Consider the following 26,651-nt stretch of genomic DNA (forward strand, 5'->3'; position numbering starts at 1 on the left):
ATTTCAGGCAGGGCTTTTCCTGCCTCGGTGGATGAAGAAGCAAAGGGAAGGTCACAGCAGCCTCCGTTCCATCGGGGAAAGCCTTTTCCTGCCATGGGGTGAAAAGGAGATGTACCCATTTAAACCCTTCCTTACAGGGCTGCTCTTCTACTGTGATTATTGTTTCACTGTAGGGAAATGGAGGGAGCCAGCTCGTCTTGTGGCCTGGCTCTGGCCTCCTCCAGGCCTGCCATTCCCTACAGAGGCTCCTCTGCACAGCCCGGCCTGTGAAGGACCTTCCCCTCCAAGGGCACCAGGAGGAGCACAGAGGGGACAAACAGCGGGTGGCACCAGGAGCCCCCAGGTCCAGGGCACCTCGGGGGGAGCCAGGAGGCCACGCGCAGCTCAGCGGCCTTTGTGAGGCGCTCAGGACGCCTTCAGAAGGTCCCTGCATCACCAGTGATGTCACAGTGCTGCGGGGACAATCAAGGGCCCCGTTGCCGGGGCTCATTGGCGCACACGCCTTGCAGAGAAGGAGCAGCCATGGCTGTATTCTCTGTGCTAGTGTGCGCTTTCCTATGTGCTTTTGCACAGGGGATGCCTGTTCCTAATGAGAGAGAGGCTTCACCATCGCGTGAAGGTGCGTACTGCAACGGGAAACCTCCTCTGCCCACTGATGTTTGCTAGGGTTGGATTGTCGAGGGTCCCTCTGAGGCTGCCCACACTGGGCACACAAGAGCATCTGCCCAGCCTCGTCCCAGCACTGCTGGGTCCTGCTCCTGACAGGCTCCTGCTCCCCTTCTCCCCAGTGCCAAGAGAGAGGGCATGAGAGCAGAAGCAGCTCCACCGAAAGGAACGGGGTGCGAGAGAACAACGGGGTGTTTCCTCAGGGCACAGCACCAAACCGCTCCAGCACACGGCATCCCGCACGGGGTGGGATGCCCCGGCCCGCCGGCTGCAACGCGGGTGCTGCTGCTTGGGCTCCTCACACTTCAGCCCTCCTCCTCCTCTTGTCCTCCCCCAGCAGCACGTTTGATACCAACTCTGATGTCTGCCCTTTATTTTGCAGTCATACTTCCCAGTCACCTTGAGGATGTGGACTCCGGCATGGGGACTCACGCCAGGTGGTTCACAATGGTGAACATTGTGACCATCGGCACTCTCGTCCCCTTCATTTTGTTCTCCTTGTGGCTGTGTTGCAAGAACAACTGCAGGAAACGAAAGTAACGTTTAAAATTCACCTCCCTTATAAAGTGATAAGGTGCAAAGGAGGTCCCAGTGCGGCCATCCCTAGTTTGGCCTCTCACAGGGTCAGTCAGGGTCCCCCCAGAGTGACTCCCTTCTAGTGCTGCCCCCAGTGCTGCCACCCTGCTGCTCCACAGCTGCCCCGGCAGAAAGAGGGGCGGGAGGCGAGAGCCACCGCGTGCAGGGGAGCCGACAGCAGCACTCAGCAGGCTGCAAATGCAGCAGCTGAAGGACTCCCAGCATTACTCATAACCGGGTTAAACCCAACTAACTACCACCCTTCTTGGGGCCCTTTCCTGCCAGGCGACTCTCAGGGCCAGGCAAAGCCCAAGCTGGAAGCACAGAGACCTTGGCTTCAGCCCCCTTAAAGTCAACAACTACCATCCTGCCTTTCAAAAGGACAAGGAAAACCTCTCTGTGTGATCCCTAGGTCTCCTGAGGAGGAGGTTGAGGCCCTGCTTCAGCAGCTCCTTGGCCACTGCCGAGAGGTGAGTTTGCTTCTGTCCCTGGGACGCAAATCTCCACCCAAACGTGTCCCTTCAAACCTTCCTCTGCTCACACTCCCCCCCAGCACACAGCTCACCTGCTGGTGCTTTATTCCCAGCACCCGGACCATCAATACCCGTGCTCCAGGTGCGCTTCGCCGAGCGCGGACATCCTGGAGCTCAGCAGCACCTGGGAGGAGCAGGAGGCCGAGTCCTTCGGCGGCCTCTTCCTTTCGTCCCTGCCTCCTTCCCCGGCCTCCGCGGATGCTGCTCTCTGGGCAGGTGATCACCCCCACAAAGGCAGCTGCCTGTTCGCCTGGTTGTGCTGCCCCCTCAGGATGGTGCGGCTCCGGGTGCCTCTTGAGGAGCTCACGGCAGCTTCTGCCGCTCCTTTGGGGCTGCGCCCACAACCTCTGCTCCCATTTCAGACCCGTGACCGGGGAACCCCCCAGGCGCCTGCCGCCAAATAGGCCATAACATCTGCCTGCGTCCAGAGCCGGGCGACCCCTGCAAGCAAGAGCTCGCGCCGACACCAGGAGGGCCCTGTCCCTCCAGCCCGCCCGCCCACGCTGAGCTCCTCCATCTCGGGCTGGCGCCACCATCGTGCACGGCCACCTGCTCGGGGCACCCGGGCAATAAGGATCCAAAGGAGGCCCAGCCCGCGGGGCCCAGCGCTGGTTACTAGCAGCAGCTCTCGGGGTCTCTCCCACACCGGGACTGGGGGCACCGGAGCCGATGAGCCTGGAAGCCGGCGCTGGAAACGGTGGATCTCAACAAAAAACTTTCAAATCATCAGCTATTCATACATGGAATCAATCATCTCCTTGCACAGAGGAAATTTTCATAGAAATAAATAGTCTTACACTGTCTTACACTGTCAAGAATTGGTCTCTAAATGTGCTTGCATGTTTGATGGATACGGTTTAGACGGGAAGGTTGAAATAGTTAAATTGAGACAAAGTGATAAGTGGACAAATAGAGGAAACATACCCGACAACAGATATTGAGTAAAAGATTTCCAGGTGCTCTGAACCTGGATATTTTGAGGGAGAAGAAAATCTGAACTATGACGAGCTTTGTTGCTGCTCTGTCACCTGCACAGACACCACATTCGCAATATGGAACTGGAAAATAACACTGCCTTAAAAATGTCCTCACATGTCATATGTATTGAGCTTGTGGGTAAGGGTTAAAGGGCAGGCTAATGTGGGAGACACTGCAGTGGGTGTCTGCTACAGGCCACCTGACCAGGACGAGGGGGTTGATGAGGCCTTCTGTAGTCAGCTGGATATTGCCCCACGGTCCCAGGCCCTGGTTCTCATGGGGGACTTCAACTACCCCGACATCAACTGGAAGGACAACACGGCCAGGCACAAACAGTCCTGGAGGTTCCTGCAGAGCGTTGACGATAACTTTTTGATGCAGGTTGTGGAGGAGCCAACGAGGAGAGGTGGGCTACTGGACCTTGTGCTATCAAACAGAGAGGGACTTGTAGGAGATGTGAAGGTGGAGGGTAGCCTTGGCTGCAGTGACCATGAGTTGGTGGAGTTCAGGATCCAACGAGGAGGAGGCAGGGCTGTAAGTAGCCTTGCAATGATGGACTTCAGGAGGGCCAACTTTAGCCTCTTCAGAGACCTCCTCGGAAGAATCCCATGGGCTAGAGCTCTAGAAGGAAGGGGAGCCCAAGAGAGCTGGGTAGTTTTCAAGTGGCACTTCCTCCATTTCCAGAAACAGTGCACCCCTGTGTGTAAGAAGTCAGGCAGAGGGGGCAGGAGACCTGCGTGGATGAGCAAGGAGCTTGTGGCAATGCTCAAGCAGAAGAAGGTGGTATACAGAATGTGGAAAAAAAGGACAGGCCCCCTGGGAGAAATACAGGAACATATTTCTCAGGGAAGGCAGAGCTGTGACAAGGAAAGCTAAGGCGCGTATGGAACACAATCTGGCAAGGGACTTTAACAAGAAAAAGTTCTTCAAACATATTAACAGCAAAAGGAAGATCAGGGAAAACGTGGGTCCGCTGGTGAATGGGATGGGCACCCTGGTTACCAATAACGCAGAAAAAGCAGAGTTGCTGAATTCCTTCTTTGCTTCGGTGTTTACCAAGGGTAGCCCTTTAGAGTCTCAGGCCCTAGGGACAAGAGAAGAAGCCTCGAGAGAGGAAGACTCGCCCTGGGTAGAGGAAGATTGGGTCAGAGAGCACCTAAGGAAACTCAATACCCACAAATCCATGGGCCTTGATGGGATGCACCCCAGAGTGCTGCAGGAGCTGGCAGAGGTCATAGCTAAGGCACTCTCTGTCATCTTTGAAAGATCCTGGAGAACGGGGTAGTGCCAGAGGACTGGAAGAAAGCCAATGTCACACCAGTCTTCAAAAAAGGCAAGAAGGAGGACCCAGGCAACTACAGGCCAGTGAGCCTCACCTCCGTCCCCGAAAAAGTGATGGAACGGCTCATACTGGCTGTTGTCTGCGGGTATATGGAGGACAAGAAGGTGCTCAAGAGTAGTCAGCATGGATTCACCAAAGGGAAATCTTGCTTGACTAACCTGATAGCCTTCTATGATGGAATGACTGGCTGGATAGATGAGAGTGGTGGATGTCATCTATCTCGACTTCACCAAGGCTTTTGACACCGTCCCTCACAACATCCTCCTGGGCAAGCTCTGGAAGTGTGGGATAGATGAGTGCACAGTGAGGTGGATTAGGAACTGGCTGGATGGCAGAGCTCAAAGGGTGGTGATCAGCGCTGCCAAGTCTAGTTGGAGGCCTGTAGCTAGCGGGGTCCCCCAGGGGTCAGTCCTTGGTCCAGTCCTGTTCAACTTATTCACCAATGACCTGGATGAGGGCACAGAGTGCTCCCTCAGCAAGTTTGCTGATGACACGAAACTAGGAGCAGTAGCCGATACCCCAAAGGGCTACGCTGCCATCCAGAGGGACCTGGACAGACTGGACAACTGGGCAGTGAAAAACCTCATGCAATTCAACAAGGCCAAGTGCAAGGTCCTGCACCTGGGGAGGAATAACCCCAGACACCAGTACAGGCTGGGGACTGACCTTCTGGAGAGCAACTCTGCAGAGAGGGACCTGGGTGTCATGGTGGATGACAAATTGACCATGAGGCAGCAGTGTGCCCTTGTGGCCAAGAAGGCCAATGGGATCCTGGGGTGCATTAAGAAGAGCATCTCCAGCAGGTCGAGGGAGGTGATCCTGCCCCTCTACTCAGCCCTGGTGAGGCCGCATGTGGAGTATTGTGTCCAGTTCTGGGCTCCACAGGACAAGAGGGATGTGGAGCTGCTGGAGAGAGTCCAGTGCAGGGCTGCAAGGATGATCAGGGGCCTGGAACATCTGCCCTATGAGGAGAGGCTGAGGGAGCTGGGCCTGTTCAGCCTGGAGAAGAGAAGGCTGAGAGGGGACCTGAGCAGTGTCTAGAAGTACCTCAAGGGAGGCAGTGAGGAGGATGGTGCTGGCCTCTTTTCACTGGTGGCCGCCAACAGAACTAGCGGTAATGGCCACAAACTGAAGCACCAAAAGTTCCACAGGAACTTAAGGAAAAATTTTTTAACAGTGAGGGTGACAGAGCCCTGGAACAGGCTGCCCAGAGAGGTTGTGGAGTCTCCTTCTCTGGAGATCTTCCAAACCCGCTTGGACACAGTCTTGTGCCACGTGCTCTAGGTGACCCTGCGTGTGCAGGGGGATGCAGGGACTCTAGAGGTCCCTTCCAACCTTAAGCATTCTATGATTCTATTCTATGATTCTATGATTAGAAAGAGAACTTTCATGCTTCAGTTCCTTAAGAGAATGAAGCTTTGTCATTCAAAATTCTTCTTGTATCAGTTCTAGAAAGTTAGCATATGATAAAGAAGGCAGAGTTGGAGCTACCTGGAACAGTTTATTAGAACACACTTTCATTAAGGAAGATCAGAAGACTAGCTGGAGAGCAGGGGAATAGATGACAGTGGACCACATATTGCCAAAACTTATTCAAAAGAGCCAAGCTGTGCAACAGTCCAGCAGGGTCTGTCTTCTGCTGCTGCTGTATATCTAAATATTGCATTTCACACTAGCACCACGCGCATAGCTCATGGCTTTGTAATTTAAGGCTTTGGGGAAGTTGACCCCTGTGCTAGTCAAGTTGCAAGTTACATCCACATCCATGTGACTTAGTGGTTCACCTGGGCGGTTGGACAGTATGAGAGCCTTGGGCCTTGTTGCCATCCATATCTCTTTAAAGCTTTGTCACAGTAACTGCACTGGCACCAAATTCTAATAGGGAGTCACCAGGACACGAAATTCCAGGTGAGATTATGAACGTTCTCTAGGTGGTCATGATGGCTGCCTTGGCATTTGTCATATATTTGATTCTGTAGTTATTTCTTCTGTTCATTGAGGGTTTAAAAAAGGAAAAAGCCACCGGGGAAGGTGAGCGGAGGCTCCTGTCCAGAGCTGTGCCGAGCTTTGGTGAGCTTGGCTCTCTGGTGTACAGCAGGAGTCATTTGCTGAAAATGACTGATGTAAAAGCAGCCGCTTTGAGGCACACACTCTTCTGCAAAGCAGTCTGACAATACCAGATACCGCGTGATATACAAGTATTAAGACATTGATGGTTCTGTTTTCTATTGCATCTCTAGTTACAGAGATTCGCTAGTGCTTTCCTAGATCATCTCCTCCCTACCAGCACTGGGAACAACTTGCTTGGCTAGTGTAGCAGCATTGTGGGCCGCAACCATACGCCATTTTTCATTATAGTATGAGGTTTATATGATCACAGCGATAACAGAGAGCGTGGCACCCTAAAAATGAATTTCAGGCAGGGCTTTTCCTGCCTCGGTGGATGAAGAAGCAAAGGGAAGGTCACAGCAGCCTCCGTTCCATCGGGGAAAGCCTTTTCCTGCCATGGGGTGAAAAGGAGATGTACCCATTTAAACCCTTCCTTACAGGGCTGCTCTTCTACTGTGATTATTGTTTCACTGTAGGGAAATGGAGGGAGCCAGCTCGTCTTGTGGCCTGGCTCTGGCCTCCTCCAGGCCTGCCATTCCCTACAGAGGCTCCTCTGCACAGCCCGGCCTGTGAAGGACCTTCCCCTCCAAGGGCACCAGGAGGAGCACAGAGGGGACAAACAGCGGGTGGCACCAGGAGCCCCCAGGTCCAGGGCACCTCGGGGGGAGCCAGGAGGCCACGCGCAGCTCAGCGGCCTTTGTGAGGCGCTCAGGACGCCTTCAGAAGGTCCCTGCATCACCAGTGATGTCACAGTGCTGCGGGGACAATCAAGGGCCCCGTTGCCGGGGCTCATTGGCGCACACGCCTTGCAGAGAAGGAGCAGCCATGGCTGTATTCTCTGTGCTAGTGTGCGCTTTCCTATGTGCTTTTGCACAGGGGATGCCTGTTCCTAATGAGAGAGAGGCTTCACCATCGCGTGAAGGTGCGTACTGCAACGGGAAACCTCCTCTGCCCACTGATGTTTGCTAGGGTTGGATTGTCGAGGGTCCCTCTGAGGCTGCCCACACTGGGCACACAAGAGCATCTGCCCAGCCTCGTCCCAGCACTGCTGGGTCCTGCTCCTGACAGGCTCCTGCTCCCCTTCTCCCCAGTGCCAAGAGAGAGGGCATGAGAGCAGAAGCAGCTCCACCGAAAGGAACGGGGTGCGAGAGAACAACGGGGTGTTTCCTCAGGGCACAGCACCAAACCGCTCCAGCACACGGCATCCCGCACGGGGTGGGATGCCCCGGCCCGCCGGCTGCAACGCGGGTGCTGCTGCTTGGGCTCCTCACACTTCAGCCCTCCTCCTCCTCTTGTCCTCCCCCAGCAGCACGTTTGATACCAACTCTGATGTCTGCCCTTTATTTTGCAGTCATACTTCCCAGTCACCTTGAGGATGTGGACTCCGGCATGGGGACTCACGCCAGGTGGTTCACAATGGTGAACATTGTGACCATCGGCACTCTCGTCCCCTTCATTTTGTTCTCCTTGTGGCTGTGTTGCAAGAACAACTGCAGGAAACGAAAGTAACGTTTAAAATTCACCTCCCTTATAAAGTGATAAGGTGCAAAGGAGGTCCCAGTGCGGCCATCCCTAGTTTGGCCTCTCACAGGGTCAGTCAGGGTCCCCCCAGAGTGACTCCCTTCTAGTGCTGCCCCCAGTGCTGCCACCCTGCTGCTCCACAGCTGCCCCGGCAGAAAGAGGGGCGGGAGGCGAGAGCCACCGCGTGCAGGGGAGCCGACAGCAGCACTCAGCAGGCTGCAAATGCAGCAGCTGAAGGACTCCCAGCATTACTCATAACCGGGTTAAACCCAACTAACTACCACCCTTCTCAGGGCCCTTTCCTGCCAGGCGACTCTCAGGGCCAGGCAAAGCCCAAGCTGGAAGCACAGAGACCTTGGCTTCAGCCCCCTTAAAGTCAACAACTACCATCCTGCCTTTCAAAAGGACAAGGAAAACCTCTCTGTGTGATCCCTAGGTCTCCTGAGGAGGAGGTTGAGGCCCTGCTTCAGCAGCTCCTTGGCCACTGCCGAGAGGTGAGTTTGCTTCTGTCCCTGGGACGCAAATCTCCACCCAAACGTGTCCCTTCAAACCTTCCTCTGCTCACACTCCCCCCAGCACACAGCTCACCTGCTGGTGCTTTATTCCCAGCACCCGGACCATCAATACCCGTGCTCCAGGTGCGCTTCGCCGAGCGCGGACATCCTGGAGCTCGGCAGCACCTGGGAGGAGCAGGAGGCCGAGTCCTTCGGCGGCCTCTTCCTTTCGTCCCTGCCTCCTTCCCCAGGCTCCGCGGATGCTGCTCTCTGGGCAGGTGATCACCCCCGCAAAGGCAGCTGCCTGTTCGCCTGGTTGTGCTGCCCCCTCAGGACGGGGCGGCTCCGGGCGCCTCTTGAGGAGCTCACGGCAGCTTCTGCCGCTCCTTTGGGGCTGCGCCCACAACCTCTGCTCCCATTTCAGACCCGTGACCGGGGAACCCCCCAGGCGCCTGCCGCCAAATAGGCCATAACATCTGCCTGCGTCCAGAGCCGGGCGACCCCTGTGAGCAAGAGCTCGCACCGACACCAGGAGGGCCCTGTCCCTCCAGCCCGCCCGCCCACGCTGAGCTCCTCCATCTCGGGCTGGCGCCACCATCGTGCACGGCCACCTGCTCGGGGCACCCGGGCAATAAGGATCCAAAGGAGGCCGAGTCCGCGGGGCCCAGCGCTGGTTACTAGCAGCAGCTCTCGGGGGCTCTCCCACACTGAGGCTGGGGGCACCGGAGCCGATGAGCCTGGAAGCCAGCGCTGGAAACGGTGGATCTCAACAAAAAACTTTCAAATCATCAGCTATTCATACATGGAATCAATCATCTCCTTGCACAGAGGAAATTTTCATAGAAATAAATAGTCTTACACTGTCTTACACTGTCAAGAATTGGTCTCTAAATGTGCTTGCATGTTTGATGGATACGATTTAGACGGGAAGGTTGAAATCGTTAAATTGAGACAAACTGATAAGTGGACAAATAGAGGAAACATACCCGACAACAGATATTGAGTAAAAGATTTCCAGGTGCTCTGAACCTGGATATTTTGAGGGAGAAGAAAATCTGAACTATGACGAGCTTTGTTGCTGCTCTGTCACCTGCACAGACACCACATTCGCAATATGGAACTGGAAAATAACACTGCCTTAAAAATGTCCTCACATGTCATATGTATTGAGCTTGTGGGTAAGGGTTAAAGGGCAGGCTAATGTGGGAGACACTGCAGTGGGTGTTTGCTACAGGACACCTGACCAGGACGAGGGGGTTGATGAGGCCTTCTGTAGTCAGCTGGATATTGCCCCACGGTCCCAGGCCCTGGTTCTCATGGGGGACATCAACTACCCCGACATCAACTGGAAGGACAACACGGCCAGGCACAAACAGTCCTGGAGGTTCCTGCAGAGTGTTGACGATAAGTTTTTGATGCAGGTTGTGGAGGAGCCAACGAAGAGAGGTGGGCTACTGGACCTTGTGCTATCAAACAGAGAGGGACTTGTAGGAGATGTGAAGGTGGAGGGTAGCCTTGGCTGCAGTGACCATGAGTTGGTGGAGTTCAGGATCCAACAAGGAGGAGGCAGGGCTGTAAGTAGCCTTGCAATGATGGACTTCAGGAGGGCCAACTTTAGCCTCTTCAGAGACCTCCTCGGAAGAATCCCATGGGCTAGAGCTCTAGAAGGAAGGGGAGCCCAAGAGAGCTGGGTAGTTTTCAAGTGGCACTTCCTCCATTCCCAGCAACAGTGCACCCCTGCGTGTAAGAAGTCAGGCAGAGGGGGCAGGAGACCTGCGTGGATGAGCAAGGAGCTTGTGGCAATGCTCAAGCAGAAGAAGGTGGTATACAGAATGTGGAAAAAAGGACAGGCTCCCTGGGAGAAATACAGGAACATATTTCTCAGGGAAGGCAGAGCTGTGACAAGGAAAGCTAAGGCGCGTATGGAACACAATCTGGCAAGGGACTTTAACAAGAAAAAGTTCTTCAAACATATTAACAGCAAAAGGAAGATCAGGGAAAATGTGGGTCCACTGGTGAATGGGATGGGCACCCTGGTTACCAATAACGCAGAAAAAGCAGAGTTGCTGAATTCCTTCTTTGCTTTGGTGTTTACCAAGGGTAGCCCTTTAGAGTCTCAGGCCCTAGGGACAAGAGAAGAAGCCTCGAGAGAGGAAGACTCGCCCTGGGTAGAGGAAGATTGGGTCAGAGAGCACCTAAGGAAACTCAACACCCACAAATCCATGGGCCCTGATGGGATGCACCCCAGAGTGCTGCAGGAGCTGGCAGAGGTCATAGCTAAGCCACTCTCTGTCATCTTTGAAAGATCCTGGAGAACGGGGTAGTGCCAGAGGACTGGAAGAAAGCCAATGTCACACCAGTCTTCAAAAAAGGCAAGAAGGAGGACCCAGGGAACTACAGGCCAGTGAGCCTCACCTCCGTCCCCGAAAAAGTGATGGAACGGCTCATACTGGCTCTTGTCTGCGGGTATATGGAGGACAAGAAGGTGCTCAAGAGTAGTCAGCATGGATTCACCAAGGGGAAATCTTGCTTGACTAACCTGATAGCCTTCTATGATGGAATGACTGGCTGGATAGATGAGGGGAGAGCGGTGGATGTCATCTATTTCGACTTCACCAAGGCTTTTGACACCGTCCCTCACAACATCCTCCTGGGCAAGCTCTGGAAGTGTGGGATAGATGAGTGCACAATGAGGTGGATTAGGAACTGGCTGGATGGCAGAGCTCAAAGGGTGGTGATCAGCGCTGCCAAGTCTAGTTGGAGGCCTGTAGCTAGCGGGGACCCCAGGGGTCAGTCCTTGGTCCAGTCCTGTTCAACTTATTCACCAATGACCTGGATGAGGGCACAGAGTGCTGCTCCCTCAGCAAGTTTGCTGATGACACGAAACTAGGAGCAGTAGCCGATACCCCAAAGGGCTGCGCTGCCATCCAGAGGGACCTGGACAGACTGGACAACTGGGCAGTGAAAAACCTCATGCAATTCAACAAGGCCAAGTGCAAGGTCCTGCACCTGGGGAGGAATAACCCCAGACACCAGTACAGGCTGGGGACTGACCTTCTGGAGAGCAACTCTGCAGAGAGGGACCTGGGTGTCATGGTGGATGACAAATTGACCATGAGGCAGCAGTGTGCCCTTGTGGCCAAGAAGGCCAATGGGATCCTGGGGTGCATTAAGAAGAGCATCTCCAGCAGGTCGAGGGAGGTGATCCTGCCCCTCTACTCAGCCCTGGTGAGGCCGCATGTGGAGTATTGTGTCCAGTTCTGGGCTCCACAGGACAAGAGGGATGTGGAGCTGCTGGAGAGAGTCCAGTGCAGGGCTGCAAGGATGATCAGGGGCCTGGAACATCTGCCCTATGAGGAGAGGCTGAGGGAGCTGGGCCTGTTCAGCCTGGAGAAGAGAAGGCTGAGAGGGGACCTGAGCAGTGTCTAGAAGTACCTCAAGGGAGGCAGTGAGGAGGATGGTGCTGGCCTCTTTTCACTGGTGGCCGCCAACAGAACTAGCGGTAATGGCCACAAACTGAAGCACCAAAAGTTCCACAGGAACTTAAGGAAAAATTTTTTAACAGTGAGGGTGACAGAGCCCTGGAACAGGCTGCCCAGAGAGGTTGTGGAGTCTCCTTCTCTGGAGATCTTCCAAACCCGCTTGGACACAGTCTTGTGCCACGTGCTCTAGGTGACCCTGCGTGTGCAGGGGGATGCAGGGACTCTAGAGGTCCCTTCCAACCTTAAGCATTCTATGATTCTATTCTATGATTCTATGATTAGAAAGAGAACTTTCATGCTTCAGTTCCTTAAGAGAATGAAGCTTTGTCATTCAAAATTCTTCTTGTATCAGTTCTAGAAAGTTAGCATATGATAAAGAAGGCAGAGTTGGAGCTACCTGGAACAGTTTATTAGAACACACTTTCATTAAGGAAGATCAGAAGACTAGCTGGAGAGCAGGGGAATAGATGACAGTGGACCACATATTGTCAAAACTTATTCAAAAGAGCCAAGCTGTGCAACAGTCCAGCAGGGTCTGTCTTCTGCTGCTGCTGCATATCTAAATATTGCATTTCACACTAGCACCACGCGCATAGCTCATGGCTTTGTAATTTAAGGCTTTGGGGAAGTTGACCCCTGTGCTAGTCAAGTTGCAAGTTACATCCACATCCATGTGACTTAGTGGTTCACCTGGGCGGTTGGACAGTATGAGAGCCTTGGGCCTTGTTGCCATCCATATCTCTTTAAAGCTTTGTCACAGTAACTGCACTGGCACCAAATTCTAATGGGGAGTCACCAGGACACGAAATTCCAGGTGAGATTATGAACGTTCTCTAGGTGGTCATGATGGCTGCCTTGGCATTTGTCATATATTTGATTCTGTAGTTATTTCTTCTGTTCACTGAGGGTTTAAAAAAGGAAAAAGCCACCGGGGAAGGTGAGCGGAGGCTCCTGTCCAGAGCTGTGCCGAGCTTTGGTGAGCTTGGCTCTCTGGTGTACAGCAGGAGTCATTTGCTGAAAATGACTGATGTAAAAGCAGCCGCTTTGAGGCACACACTCTTCTGCAAAGCAGTCTGACAATACCAGATACCGCGTGATATACAAGTATTAAGACATTGATGGTTCTGTTTTCTATTGCATCTCTAGTTACAGAGATTCGCTAGTGCTTTCCTAGATCATCTCCTCCCTACCAGCATTGGGAACAACTTGCTTGGCTAGTGTAGCAGCGTTGTGGGCCGCAACCATACGCCATTTTTCATTATAGTATGAGGTTTATATTATCATAGCGATAACAGAGAGCGTGGCACCCTAAAAATGAATTTCAGGCAGGGCTTTTCCTGCCTCGGTGGATGAAGAAGCAAAGGGAAGGTCACAGCAGCCTCCGTTCCATCGGGGAAAGCCTTTTCCTGCCATGGGGTGAAAAGGAGATGTACCCATTTAAACCCTTCCTTACAGGGCTGCTCTTCTACTGTGATTATTGTTTCACTGTGGGGAAATGGAGGGAGCCAGCTCGTCTTGTGGCCTGGCTCTGGCCTCCTCCAGGCCTGCCGTTCCCTACAGAGGCTCCTCTGCACAGCCCGGCCCGTGAAGGACCTTCCCCTCCAAGGGCACCAGGAGGAGCACAGAGGGGACAAACAGCGGGTGGCACCAGGAGCCCCCAGGTCCAGGGCACCTCGGGGGGAGCCAGGAGGCCACGCGCAGCTCAGCGGCCCTTTCTGAGGCGCTCAGGACACCTTCGCAAGGTCCCTGCATCACCAGTGATGTCACAGTGCTGCGGGGACAATCAAGGGCCCCGTTGCCGGGGCTCATTGGCGCACACGCCTTGCAGAGAAGGAGCAGCCATGGCTGTATTCTCTGTGCTAGTGTGCGCTTTCCTATGTGCTTTTGCACAGGGGATGCCTGTTCCTAATGAGAGAGAGGCTTCACCATCGCGTGAAGGTGCGTACTGCAACGGGAAACCTCCTCTGCCCACTGATGTTTGCTAGGGTTGGATTGTCGAGGGTCCCTCTGAGGCTGCCCACACTGGGCACACAAGAGCATCTGCCCAGCCTCGTCCCAGCACTGCTGGGTCCTGCTCCTGACAGGCTCCTGCTCCCCTTCTCCCCAGTGCCAAGAGAGAGGGCATGAGAGCAGAAGCAGCTCCACTGAAAGGAACGGGGTGCAAGAGAACAACGGGGTGTTTCCTCAGGCCACAGCACCAAACCGCTCCAGCACACGGCATCCCGCACGGGGTGGGATGCCCCGGCCCCCCGGCTGCAACGCGGGTGCTGCTGCTTGGGCTCCTCACACTTCAGCCCTCCTCCTCCTCTTGTCCTCCCCCAGCAGCACGTTTGATACCAACTCTGATGTCTGCCCTTTATTTTGCAGTCATACTTCCCAGTCCCCTTGAGGATGTGGACTCCGGCATGGGGACTCACGCCAGGTGGTTCACAATGGTGAACATTGTGACCATCGGCACTCCTGTCCCCTTCATTTTGTTCTCCTTGTGGCTGTGTTGCAAGAACAACTGCAGGAAACGAAAGTAACGTTTAAAATTCACCTCCCTTATAAAGTGATAAGGTGCAAAGGAGGTCCCAGTGCGGCCATCCCTAGTTTGGCCTCTCACAGGGTCAGTCAGGGTCCCCCCAGAGCGACTCCCTTCTAGTGCTGCCCCCAGTGCTGCCACCCTCCTGCTCCACAGCTGCCCCGGCAGAAAGAGGGGCGGGAGGCGAGAGCCACCGCGTGCAGGGGAGCCGACAGCAGCACTCAGCAGGCTGCAAATGCAGCAGCTGAAGGACTCCCAGCATTACTCATAACCGGGTTAAACCCAACTAACTACCACCCTTCTTGGGGCCCTTTCCTGCCAGGCGACTCTCAGGGCCAGGCAAAGCCCAAGCTGGAAGCACAGAGACCTTGGCTTCAGCCCCCTTAAAGTCAACAACTACCATCCTGCCTTTCAAAAGGACAAGGAAAACCTCTCTGTGTGATCCCTAGGTCTCCTGAGGAGGAGGTTGAGGCCCTGCTTCAGCAGCTCCTTGGCCACTGCCGAGAGGTGAGTTTGCTTCTGTCCCTGGGACACAAATCTCCACCCAAACATGTCCCTTCAAACCTTCCTCTGCTCACACTCCCCCCAGCACACAGCTCACCTGCTGGTGCTTTATTCCCAGCACCCGGACCATCAGTACCCGTGCTCCAGGTGCGCTTCGCCGAGCCCCGACATCCTAGAGCTCGGCAGCACCTGGGAGGAGCAGGAGGCCGAGTCCTTCGGCGGCCTCTTCCTTTCGTCCCTGCCTCCTTCCCCGGCCTCCGCGGATGCTGCTCTCTGGGCAGGTGATCACCCCCACAAAGGCAGCTGCCCGTTCGCCTGGTTGTGCTGCCCCCTCAGGATGGTGCGGCTCCGGGCACCTCTTGAGGAGCTCACGGCAGCTTCTGCCGCTCCTTTGGGGCTGCGCCCACAACCTCTGCTCCCATTTCAGACCCGTGACCGGGGAACCCCCCAGGCGCCTAGCGCCAATTAGGCCATAACATCTGCCTGCGTCCAGAGCCGGGCGACCCCTGTGAGCAAGAGCTCGCACCGACACCAGGAGGGCCCTGTCCCTCCAGCCCGCCCGCCCACGCTGAGCTCCTCCATCTCGGGCTGGCGCCACCATCGTGCACGGCCACCTGCTCGGGGCACCCGGGCAATAAGGATCCAAAGGAGGCCGAGTCCGCGGGGCCCAGCGCTGGTTACTAGCAGCAGCTCTCGGGGGCTCTCCCACACTGAGGCTGGGGGCACCGGAGCTGATGAGCCTGGAAGCCAGCGCTGGAGACGGTGGATCTCAACAAAAGACTTTTGAATCATCAGCTACTCATATATGGAATCAATCATCTCCTTGCACAGAGGAAATTTTCATAGAAATAAATAGTCTTACACTGTCTTACACTGTCAAGTATTCGTCTCTAAATGTGTTTGCATGTTTGATGGATACGATTTAGACGGGAAGGTTGAAATAGTTAAATTGAGACAAAGTGATAAGTCAAAAAATAGAGGAAATACACCTGACAGTTCAGTCCTCCTCTTCCTCCTCCTCTCTCTGACCTCCCACAGCATGCACAATATCAACTCTGATGTCTGCCCTTTTTTTTGCCGTCATCTCCACTAGCGGTTTTGAGGAGGATGAGCAAGCCATTCTAGGTCACGCCATGCTCCTCATCATAACCAGCATGGTGATTTTCACAGCTGCGTCATGTTCCATGTAATTTTTCTCCTGCACTCCATTGGCCAAGGAAAGGAAGGCAAGAACTCATAAACAGGTTAAATCCAACTAACTCTCACTCTTCTTATGGATCAATCTTCCCGGTCTGCTCTCATGGGCAGGCACAACTGCAAAGCAGTATTATAAAGGTCACAAAGTGCTTAGGTTCAGCCTGCCTCTAGTTTCAGGGCCTCCCAGTGCCCAGGCTGGCACCTTCACCCTTTCTAAAGGCGACGTACATGAGCAGAGATGCAGAGCTCTGCTAGTCTCCAAGGCTCTTCCCTTGGCAAATGGAGCAAAGCACAAGTCCCCCATCAGGGAACTCAAAGGCCTTGGCTTTCCCCCACCTGCTATTCTCTGTGCGATCCCTAGGCCTCCAGAGGAGGAGGTTGAGGCCCTGCTTCGCCCGATCCTTGGCCACTTCCTCCTCCAAGACAAAAAGCTCTATGTGAGCAAGTCCCTTTAAACCTTCCCCTCTCCAAGCTCCCACCAACACACAGCTCATCCCCAAGTGCTTTTTCCCTGCATCCCCTGGGCCTGCAGTCTACCTGCTGCAGGGGGGCTTCTCCGCGCGCAGTCAGCACTGCGCTCGGCAGCAGCGGGCAGGACAAGGCTGCAAAGCCACTTGGCAGCCGCCGCCGTCTATCCCTGCCTCCCACTCCGGACTCGGAAGCTCTTCTCTTGGCTGGTAATGGCCACCACAAAGGCAGAAGACAAGTTTGTCAGTATTAAATAAGGCCCGATGTGCAAAGGGTTTCAGGTAAAAACATATGTAAACCAGACATCTGTGATACCTGGTTTTCTTCAGTATGTGTATAAAACCTATGCAAAAGCTACGCAGAACATGTTGATTGGGGTAAATTGGTAAACAAACAAGGTCAAAGGATATCCTGGTAGGGATTACTCCCAAAAAATAGTAGATCATGGTTTACTAACTTTTAAAAACACATTTTAAAACATGTTTTTAATTAATATTAAAACATATTACCTGCAGTTATGTCTCATTTAGGAATATCTAAGTCACACCCAAATTCTGCCTTTATTTTCCCACTGCAGATTCAGGGCAATCCATGACTATTTAGTGGACAGCCTATACTACACCTTTCCAATACTTCTTATGTTAACTTACGCTTTCCTTCTTTCTCAGTAAAACCACACCAATGCAGCAACCTGAACTGTAATGATAAAACTTCATTAGTTCTTACTAAAAGCTTGTGACCAATTAACCTTTGCTACTTATTTCACAATAATTCTCATTTTATGGAAGGGAAAAAAACCTCTTCGATCATAGGAAATCTCATCTTTTCAATTTGCTTAAGTACATCTTAAAATGAATTATAGGACAGCGAAGCGCAGCGTTCAGAGGATAAGAAATAAGGTATGTCAGACAAAACAATTAGAATTTTAAGCAGCAGGGCACCATTCAAATTTCAAAGAGTAAATGATGCTTTTGTGCTTTGGAAATACCAATATTGACACTAAATTGTCATTTGGAATATTTTCTCTTTGGTTCTGGCAGAATGGATAATATATGTCACATATAACAGTCCAGAGAGAAGCATACAAAAATACAAAACTCATAACTAGATCCTTTTGAATTGAACACAAATGAAGTTAATCTCTCTATTTCTATGATAGATATGTTGAAGATGACCCAAGCAACTCACAGTCAACAACCATGAGCTGCATGCATATGAGCTTATCTACAACAATAGCAGATGAGAAATAATTACCCAAGAGTTAAGACAGCTTTATAGCAACCAACATTGCAGCAAATTCTTTGAGCAAGCACCAAAAATAACTTAATGTGGAATTACATTTATGAAACAAATTGCCCCTCAGAAATGAGGAGTTTTTCAGTTTTCATTTTTGTTCCCGTCATCAGGAAAAAAGTCATCATTCCTAATTGACACTGCTTTACTCCCTGTATTTCATGCCCATACAGAATCTCTATCGGCATAGTGCTACCAATGTAATGTAACATTCATTGCATCAACCAGGGGGGCTTTCAAATCACGTTCCTAAGGAGAAAAAAACAGAAACAAACAAACAAAAAATCACATCTGCACAGGAAAGAGGATTTTAAAAACGAGCCATACAAGCAAGAAACTGAATGAAACTGAATCTTTCCTAGCAAAAAAAAAAAAAAAAAGTCTTAAAAAACAAAGCAAGTTTTACATGATCATAACATTGTTTATAACTGCTTAAAACACTATACAGATATTAGTGCAGTTGTTTTTTCATTAAGAGTCTAAGAATATATTTTGTACAGACATTACAGAGAGTGTTTTTGTAATGTTTAAAACCCTAAACACATTAACAAAATTAAAAATTTGTATCAAATATTAAATAAAAATTATATATCATGGAGATTTTTTTCAAATAAATGGAATTAAAATATTATGTTAGCAGTAGAACGGATCTTTTTCCTAATCTAACAATGAAAGTTAATCTTTTCCTGTCACAGTGTGTATCCCTCTTCCTTTTCATTCCAAAAATAGAATTATGTACCCCCTTAATCTAATATACTTTTCCTCTTCTATTTAATGCAATTACCCAAGGCTGAATCAATACTCCATTTGCTGGAGGCAATCAATGACTTGACTTTCACTGCTGGCCTATTCCAGTGCCGAGCTTCATGCCCAGCACACCACAAGCGTAAGTTCCTGGAACACTGAGGAACTAGAAGGCATCCCCAGAGATTTACACCTGCCAGGACCAGCAAGTTCTGGCACTGGGAAGGCCTGATTTCCAGTGGGTTGTGTCCTGCTCATTCTCGTCTGCAGGGCTTTGCTGCAGGCCTTGAAGTGAGAATGTTTTCCCCAAGCAGTGCCTGTTTCAGGATAAGCCCCTCTGCCTTCCTCCTCAGTCTCACAGAACTTCCCCAATCTTTTAGACTTACGTATCTGCCAAGTTTGATGGAGATTGGCCTGAAGTTTCAAGACTTGATAGAGATTGGCCCAAGACTCCTTATGGGACTTGATGACCTGGCACAGAGATGAGTGGGCACGGACATGGGCAACACAGTCAGAAAAATGTCACCCTCACTCTGCTCTGTGACCTGTTTTGTCAACAGAATCCTCCAGGGAATGAAGTTTGAGCAACTTAGATGTCTCCCACCCAGAATGTGTAAAGGGAATTGAAGCAGCTTCAATAAAGCCTTCAATAAATCCTGAGCCGTGCTAAGTTGAAGTTAATGGAAAGCTTCCATCAATTTCAGCAGGATAATGCATTTGAATTCTGTACACAAGTGTTTAATGAGGTACCAAATCACTAAGTATTGTTATCTAGCAATACACAAAAATCATATGCTAGTTCCTGACTGAAAATATAGAAGTCCCCTATTCCAGACTTCATGATTTCTGGAAAGGAATATTTTGCCTTCAGTTTATCATAATTAAGTGATAATTCTTGTGTTTGTAACAAAGTTCATAATAAAAGATATGCTGAGTGCTGTAGAAGATAGAGCTCTCTCTACTTAAAATTCCTGAGCTTAACTCTTTTGTCCAACAGGATATACAAAAAAGGGATGGTGTTCTACTAGCTTTTGCAAGAAAACATGCAGGAAAAGGTACTTCAAAGTCTGTGTTTACATGCTTTACTGAATGAAGCACTCCTGTAAATCTCATGATGAGAACAGGTCGATAATTTCCAGCCACATTTTCAATAACAGAATGATTTGAAGTCAACAATAAGCAGTCAGCACTATTAATGCAGAGCATGTGTCTTTAAAGGACACAAAGAGTATATATAAGGTATAAGGCAACAGAACATGGGACGTTAAAAGTTACCAGCATTGGATCAGCACTTTTATCATTTTTACTGCCGCTGTTTTTCCAGTTCTTGCACATTAAAAACAAACAAACAAACAAAAAACCTGAACAGAAACAGGAAGGATACAGACTAAGCTGCCAAAGCTGTGTTGCATTCAGCTGCAGGGAAGTTTTATCAGGCCAAGCTTCTCTGCACCTTCCAAAAGTAAATGGACTTTAAACACAGTTCACAGCCAAGGACATCTAACCAAGCTTACCTCTATGTATTTTGACCAGTATTTCTGTAGTGTGCAGCATTAGTGCTCTCTCCCTAACATTCCGTCCATACAGGTTTCGCTTACCTCACATTGCTATATACATTTACATGAATATAGATTAGGATGTTTTGGTTGTAGAGCTCTAAAAATCCCAAGTCAGTGATCCCCTTTAAAAAAATAAATAGTTGCTTAGTTTTAAGCACTGCATAAAATCTGATATGCAAAAAAGCACCTTTACTAGAGAAATTATATTCTGTAATGCATGAACTTCTACATAAAGGCAGTTTTACCTGTTCTGTAAATATAACAGAATTAATAGTAACAACTAATGGTGGCACAAAAGACAGAGTGATTAAAAAAAAAAAGGTAGCACGACTTGTGCAAAATCTCACACTGCAGTTTTGGTTACAACTTCACCATGTCAAGGTGATCAACTCTGTTTAAAGCTAGTGATACAATTCACAAGAATCTTCTACACAATTTCAATTTTTAAAGCTTTAATCAAATCCACTATAATGTTATCAAAAGCCCTTCAGAAATTTAGAAAAATATTGTATCATCAGCTAGGAAATGACTTGGGACAGAAGTCCTTTTCTGCACAACTTATACATAATGTCACCATGGGGTTATCCCTTACAGGTCACATTCAAATACTAGTTAAAACAATAATTCATATAAATTAGCTGGATATGTCAATTCTAACTAGTCCATGAGGGCTAGGTAAGCATCCTTAGGTGAGCACCTAAGGATGCACCTCCACACAGCTGCAGACAAATCAGGTACCCACATCTGGGCTGTTTGCAGGACACAGGGGAGCTTACAGAGATCGGCTCAGAAAATTGCATCAAGGTGGCAGGGGAATGAGGTGAAACAGGAGCTGGCCTTCACTGCTCTGCTCTCTACTCTTTTTGGCAAACTAGATTGCTGTGCAGTAAAGGAGGTGTTCTGAAACACAAAGAACTTGGAGCCAGAGAAGCCATAAACGGAGCTCAATGCTGTAAGACAGAAGGTTAAGGCAGCTTATTTCATCAGAAATAAACATGAAGGGAAGCGCACAGGGTTGATACAGACACTTGTTTTACCAAAAGGGGAAAAAATAATTCTGTTGCTTGATCCCTAGCAGTATGATCATTATCTTCAACCTCAAAGAAACTGAACATTCTCTAAGGCTGAATTTATAAACATGCTCTTCCAAATCCACTTACATTAAATACAAACCTGAAAGGAAATCCAAATTATGCCAGAAATAATTTAGCACCAACCACTCCCAAACTAAATACAAAAGATTATACACAAATTATAATGTATACCAATACAATTTAGACTGATTCAGTCAGTATTTTCCCTCCTGCCCTGGACTACAGCCTCTAATGGAGATCTGTGCTTTTCAGCACTGTATCATCAGCTCACCTATTCATTTGCACAAATTTCTGCTATTGCATCTGCCTGATGAGTAGCTACACAATTTCACCCCATTTAGCGTGGTGTGCTGTTCTTGCTAGGGAATAACAACAACTCATGTTATGAAAAGGAATATAAAACACCATTAACTGAGTTTAATCAGAAATATCAACAGACAAAATACAATAATGCATTGTGATAGATCAGCATAAATCTAAAAAAAAAAAAAAAAAAAAAAACAGTGTATTAAACATTTTTCAGAAATGCAGTAGGTTCTGCAGTGGCTAACTAACCTCGTCTGTAAGGGATTAGGATCTTCATTCTAGCTGGTACTTTAACAGATACATTTTCTGAAGAAAATTGCAAGCTCTGTAACAGATTTAACATTTTGAAGAGAACATTTGCGCATAATGCTGTGATGAAGAGCAACTGTAGCAGAAGAAGAAATCCTTTGATTCTTTCAACACCCGGGACAAAACCGAAGTCCACTTCTGCTCTTAAACTTGTTAAAATTGTCCTGCTGTTACAGGCTATTGATGCGTGTAAATTCAAGGAATGCAAACAGGCATCAACACAGCAGACTCACTTTGCAAGCAGATTGTATTTTTATCTCACCTGAAAAACTCTTTGACATAACTAGCAGCCTTAAGTAGGAAGAATCCAGTTAAATTACTGCAGGCTGTAAATCTATCCGCAACAACAAAGTGACCTCCAATACTGTGCTAATTAAATTTACATGCATAGATCTGAACAGCAACCCATGCTGACCCCAAAAGTACTTCCATTTCTTATTTCTAATATATTTTTCTGCCTATCACTAATTTTCACCAGGCTTTACTTCTTCAGAGGATCCTCCTTACAAGCCAATGCCTTTAAGGAACTCTTCCTCCAGTATATACATATACCCAGATTAGTACTTCAGCCTTGACAAAACTGCAGTCCAAACCCCAACTGGCACACAGCTCTCCTCCAGTGAAAAACATTCTCACCTTTTTACCTTTAATTTTACTTATTTTTCAAAACTAGATTAGTCTACTGCCATTTCTGTTATGCATGAGCATAGGCACTTCTATTTTCCCTACTAAAATTCCTTAAATTTCTCGTTTGCTTGCTAGCATTTGCCTACTTTAAACATGGAATACTTCATGTGTAGGACTCTCTTAAGCAATACCTAGTTAAAAAGAACACTGAATTCAGCTTACAAAAGGCCAATGATATTCCATGACTGTGCATCTAAGTCATGTCTCTTCTCATTTCATTCAGAAACAGTAACATGGTTTGTATCAACTAATCCAGACATAATATTACTTCAGATTTTTCTCATGTTTTATTTGTGAGGAGTGCAGATACAAAACAATTTCATGGGGAAATGTGTAATAGATGATTCAGGTAAAACTTCCATGCTTTCAATAAAAATATCTGTATTTGACAGCCTGATTGAGGTTCAGAGCAAGGAAGGAAAAACACATTCCTCCTTTATATGTTGCTTTACTTTTACACTTAAAAACCTAATTACTGACAAGCATTTAGTTATGTACATGATGTGTAACAGTTTGCCAAATTTCTGATGCATCACTAAGGTTATCTGAGAGATTTCAGAATTAAAATATTTTATAAATGCCTAGCTAAGACAGAACGGAGCACTATGATAATCCTGCCTGTAGGAAATAGGGCATGCAACGTGGACACTGCCAATTTTCAAGCAGAAATCAATTAAGAATTCCATGTATGGAAAAAAATCAATGAGAAGCGACCTGTCCCAGCGAGCGGATGATGCGCGGAGTACGGAGATGTCCTGACATTTCTGGATGTCGGCGGCCCACGACGGCTCGCCGCGCGGCTGGGAGCAAAGGGAGCGCGCGGAGCTGCGGGCGCTGCAGCCACGACCTGCTGGCAGGGGCCGCGCGGGCAGCGAGGGCACCAGCCGCCGCTGCTCCTCTGCACGTGGGCAGCTTTGCAGCGGGTTGCTTGAATTGATGTTTCTCCTCCATTTTGTTCACATGAAGATTTCAGCTTTGAGAAACACTTTTTTTTTTTTTTTTTTTAGAATTATAGGTACATATGCCTCTACAAATACACCTTGTACTGCTTATACACTATACATACCCACAAACACATACAGTGTATTACTGTATTTTCATCTTACTAGTTGACCCTGTATGCTAGCTACATATAAACCTAGGTTTCTGCTTAAAAGAATAACTCAGGAATTCAGGGCTGAAATTTAACAGTCCCTAAAACATTCTGACTTAAATCATTTCATGATTTATATGTTGAAATGATTCAATGTTAGTTGACTGTACTGACATGAAGACACAGGTCTCCTTTCTTCATTGGGGGTTTTCTGTTTTTCAGACTACCTGCTAGATCCAAGATCCATTACAGCTATGACCTCCAATTCACAATTCTCATGGATCACCTAGCAAAGCTTTCATCACTTAACTAATTTTCACGCAGTAATTCATTAGTGTTTCAAGACTCACAAAAATCAGAAGATAATTGTAACATGTTAGAAATCATAGAAATGCATTTCAGATGTTAGTTCAGATGTACCACCATTAATCGTTGCCATTATTTAGATTACGAGAGATTCTTAATGATTCTTTTGGTTAAGAGATTATTATTTTTTAGGAATTTAAAGTGGAAAAGTAGATATAAAGGAACTTTTTCACAATACTAAGTATGATCCTTGCTCAGTAAAAAGCTTCAAGGATTGAGGAACACATCGTACATGGCAGCAAGGGAGAAATGTCAGAAGCCAGAGAATTCCCCCATGGGCAGAGCCGCAGGCAGCGGAGACTCGCTCTGCAGAGAGCACAGAATGGGAAGGAAGATAAAGATTTAGAAGCAGGGGAAAAGAATGCAGGAGTTTAGAGACAGAATGGGAAAGGAAGGATAAGAGCTTAGAGGCAGGAGGCTAAACAAATGATAGCAGGAGCTGGAAAATCCCCATCCATGCTATAAAAGAGAAAACAACAAGGTCAGGAGATGGCACAGCAAGGGAAAAGCTGCACTATTTCCCAGCAACGGGGCCAGCATTTCAGAGGTACAGTTGCTTTCTTAAAAAACAGCATGGGTCCTTCTAATGCACACACGTGACTGAAGGGCTTTCTCTTTCCGGAGGAAACTTCTTGAGAGTGTTAAATCTGCCTGGTGTAAGGGCATAACACTGTATTGTTCATTAGATAATACTACATTTTATGGTATTTAGATTCCTTCTATGTAGAATGCAATGACTTAAACACCAAGCAAAAAAGATGATTTTTAATGTTTTCAAATGCACAGAAAAATATTTCAGGTCATGCTGTATGCACCAGTTTACAAATATGTTTGCATCAAGACCAAAAGCATTCTTCTGCTTTGACAGAAGGCATTTGATTTGCAGAAGTGTATCTCAAGCCAAATCAAGTATATTTCGTGATTAGACATGCCTACAAGAAGCATTAATGCATATTAGAAGATACTTCATACTGTTTCTTGTATAATTATCCAGTGTGTATTTCCAGATTGACTTCTGTTCTACTGTCAGTTTAAATACCAGTTTCTCTGTCAGAGACAAATTCTTATACCAAATTCTCACACGATAAACCAGTTTGTGCAAAAGTAAAACTCCTTGTAAGGAAAGAAAGAAGTGAAAGACAGACTGTCACGTGTAATTTACCTACTTAAATTTACTGTCCTATATTTTATATTTTTAATATCCTTTCAGCTGTTTACTTACGTAAGCAAAAATATTAACTTAATTCTAAAGAAAAGAAATGTTTTTTTTTTAGCATTAGGAGTTAAATTTGAGACAAAGAAAACAATCCTTTCTTATATCAACGTTCAGAGGGAAAAAAACGTGTTAAATGGAAGACTAATTTTCTTCCAGACTTTACTTTTTTCTAGTTTATTAAAAAGAGTGGATGCCTGTGTACAATTAAGACAAAGCTGATTTTACCATTCAATTCTGTCTTAAAGGAAACTTTAAACACTTTTCTAGTCTAATTAACATTACCTCCTTGTACCTTAGTATTATCTCTTTGAATGAATTTGAACACTTAGACGTACTCAGTTTCACGGAGTGTGGTGAACATCAGTGAAATGAGGGTATATAATGACAGAGTCATATGGATGCCAGCACAGATAGCCAACTGCACAAAAACATAGGACCAAGCAAGTCAGAGGAAAAGCAGCAAAGACCATCATACATAATCACGAAATGGAGATTCTCAGTTTCTTCAGAGACCTCTACTTGTCTATCCTTTAATCAAGCAAAGCAATAGCATTTATACAACCATGCAGCTGTCAAATAATATGGCCTGCATTCTACTTTTGGTTTGAAAACGTATAAAGCTACATTATTAATCTGAGTGATCAAAGAAATCACTTACCAACGCACACAGCAGATCAACTGCTTCCAGGATCAGTTCTTGGTGGCCAATGCGCGTGACCCCCAGTTCCTCAAGCTCCTGATGAGTGATGTGGAGCAGCTGCTCCCCATTGATCTTTTCCCTTTCGAAGTTTTTTATATATTGCTGGAGGCAATCATCAAGGCCTATTAAAAACAAACAAGAAAGGCATTTTCAGAGAACACAAAAAATAACAATTCTGTAATTTACAATTACAGAGGTTTCTTGGGAGTACAAGCATAGCACCTTGTTAGGATCTATTATGGAAAATGCGCAAAGCAAATACAGGTTGTTTTCATCAACAAAGTGCTATGCACTGGCCTCCTTAAGGACAAACTTCCCATCACTAACACTATTTTCAATATTCTTAAATGTTTTAATATTACTTTAAGATGTGCACTGTACTTACTAGAGTGACATGAAGAAGCACAGAGAGTGACAGTGTAGCAAACATTTTTCTTACGATATCATTAAGTCCTAAGCATAAGTTTAGCTCCAGATAAGGAGCATATTCTTCTCAGGATTCCTTTTCTAGAAGTCTTAGCAATTATTATAATATTATTATGACATTAATTTTGCTTAACTCCTACAAACACTTGCATATATTATTTCTATAACTGTATTTCAGTTTATAGTATTATCTGTGTTAGTCGTGTTCATTAATTCAGACATTTTAGGGGGAAGTGCAATGATTGCAATATTTTTCTCCAACTGTTTCTTGATGAAATTATGTAACCTCTTCTCTGTGCAGCACTCCACACAATCAGAGAATGCTAAATAGTCTCAAACTGTGCTAAGAAATTAGAAAATGCCAGTACAATGGCAAGCAAGAGAACGTCCAGCACCTCCACCAAGAGGAAAAGTGAATCACAGGGCGAGGGCTGGCTCGGAACCTCCACTTCCTTTTGCCTCCT

The 26,651-nt window shown here is 48.0% G+C and overlaps 1 protein-coding gene across 1 annotated transcript in view; it reads right to left on the bottom strand.

Annotated features, from left to right (window-relative positions):
• Window positions 1-26,651, bottom strand: part of LOC104574551 (connector enhancer of kinase suppressor of ras 2-like) — a 206,311-nt gene that overhangs the window by 108,710 nt on the left and 70,950 nt on the right. Inside the window, exon 2 of the mRNA XM_088527601.1 lies at window positions 25,720-25,883. Coding sequence (XP_088383727.1) covers window positions 25,720-25,883 — 164 coding nt within the window. The remainder of the gene's footprint in view (window positions 1-25,719; window positions 25,884-26,651) is intronic.

Source organism: Tinamus guttatus, unplaced genomic scaffold, assembly GCF_059628265.1.
Source record: "Tinamus guttatus ecotype Peru unplaced genomic scaffold, ASM5962826v1 Tinamus_guttatus_pri_ptg000287l, whole genome shotgun sequence".
NCBI lineage: Eukaryota > Metazoa > Chordata > Aves > Tinamiformes > Tinamidae > Tinamus > Tinamus guttatus.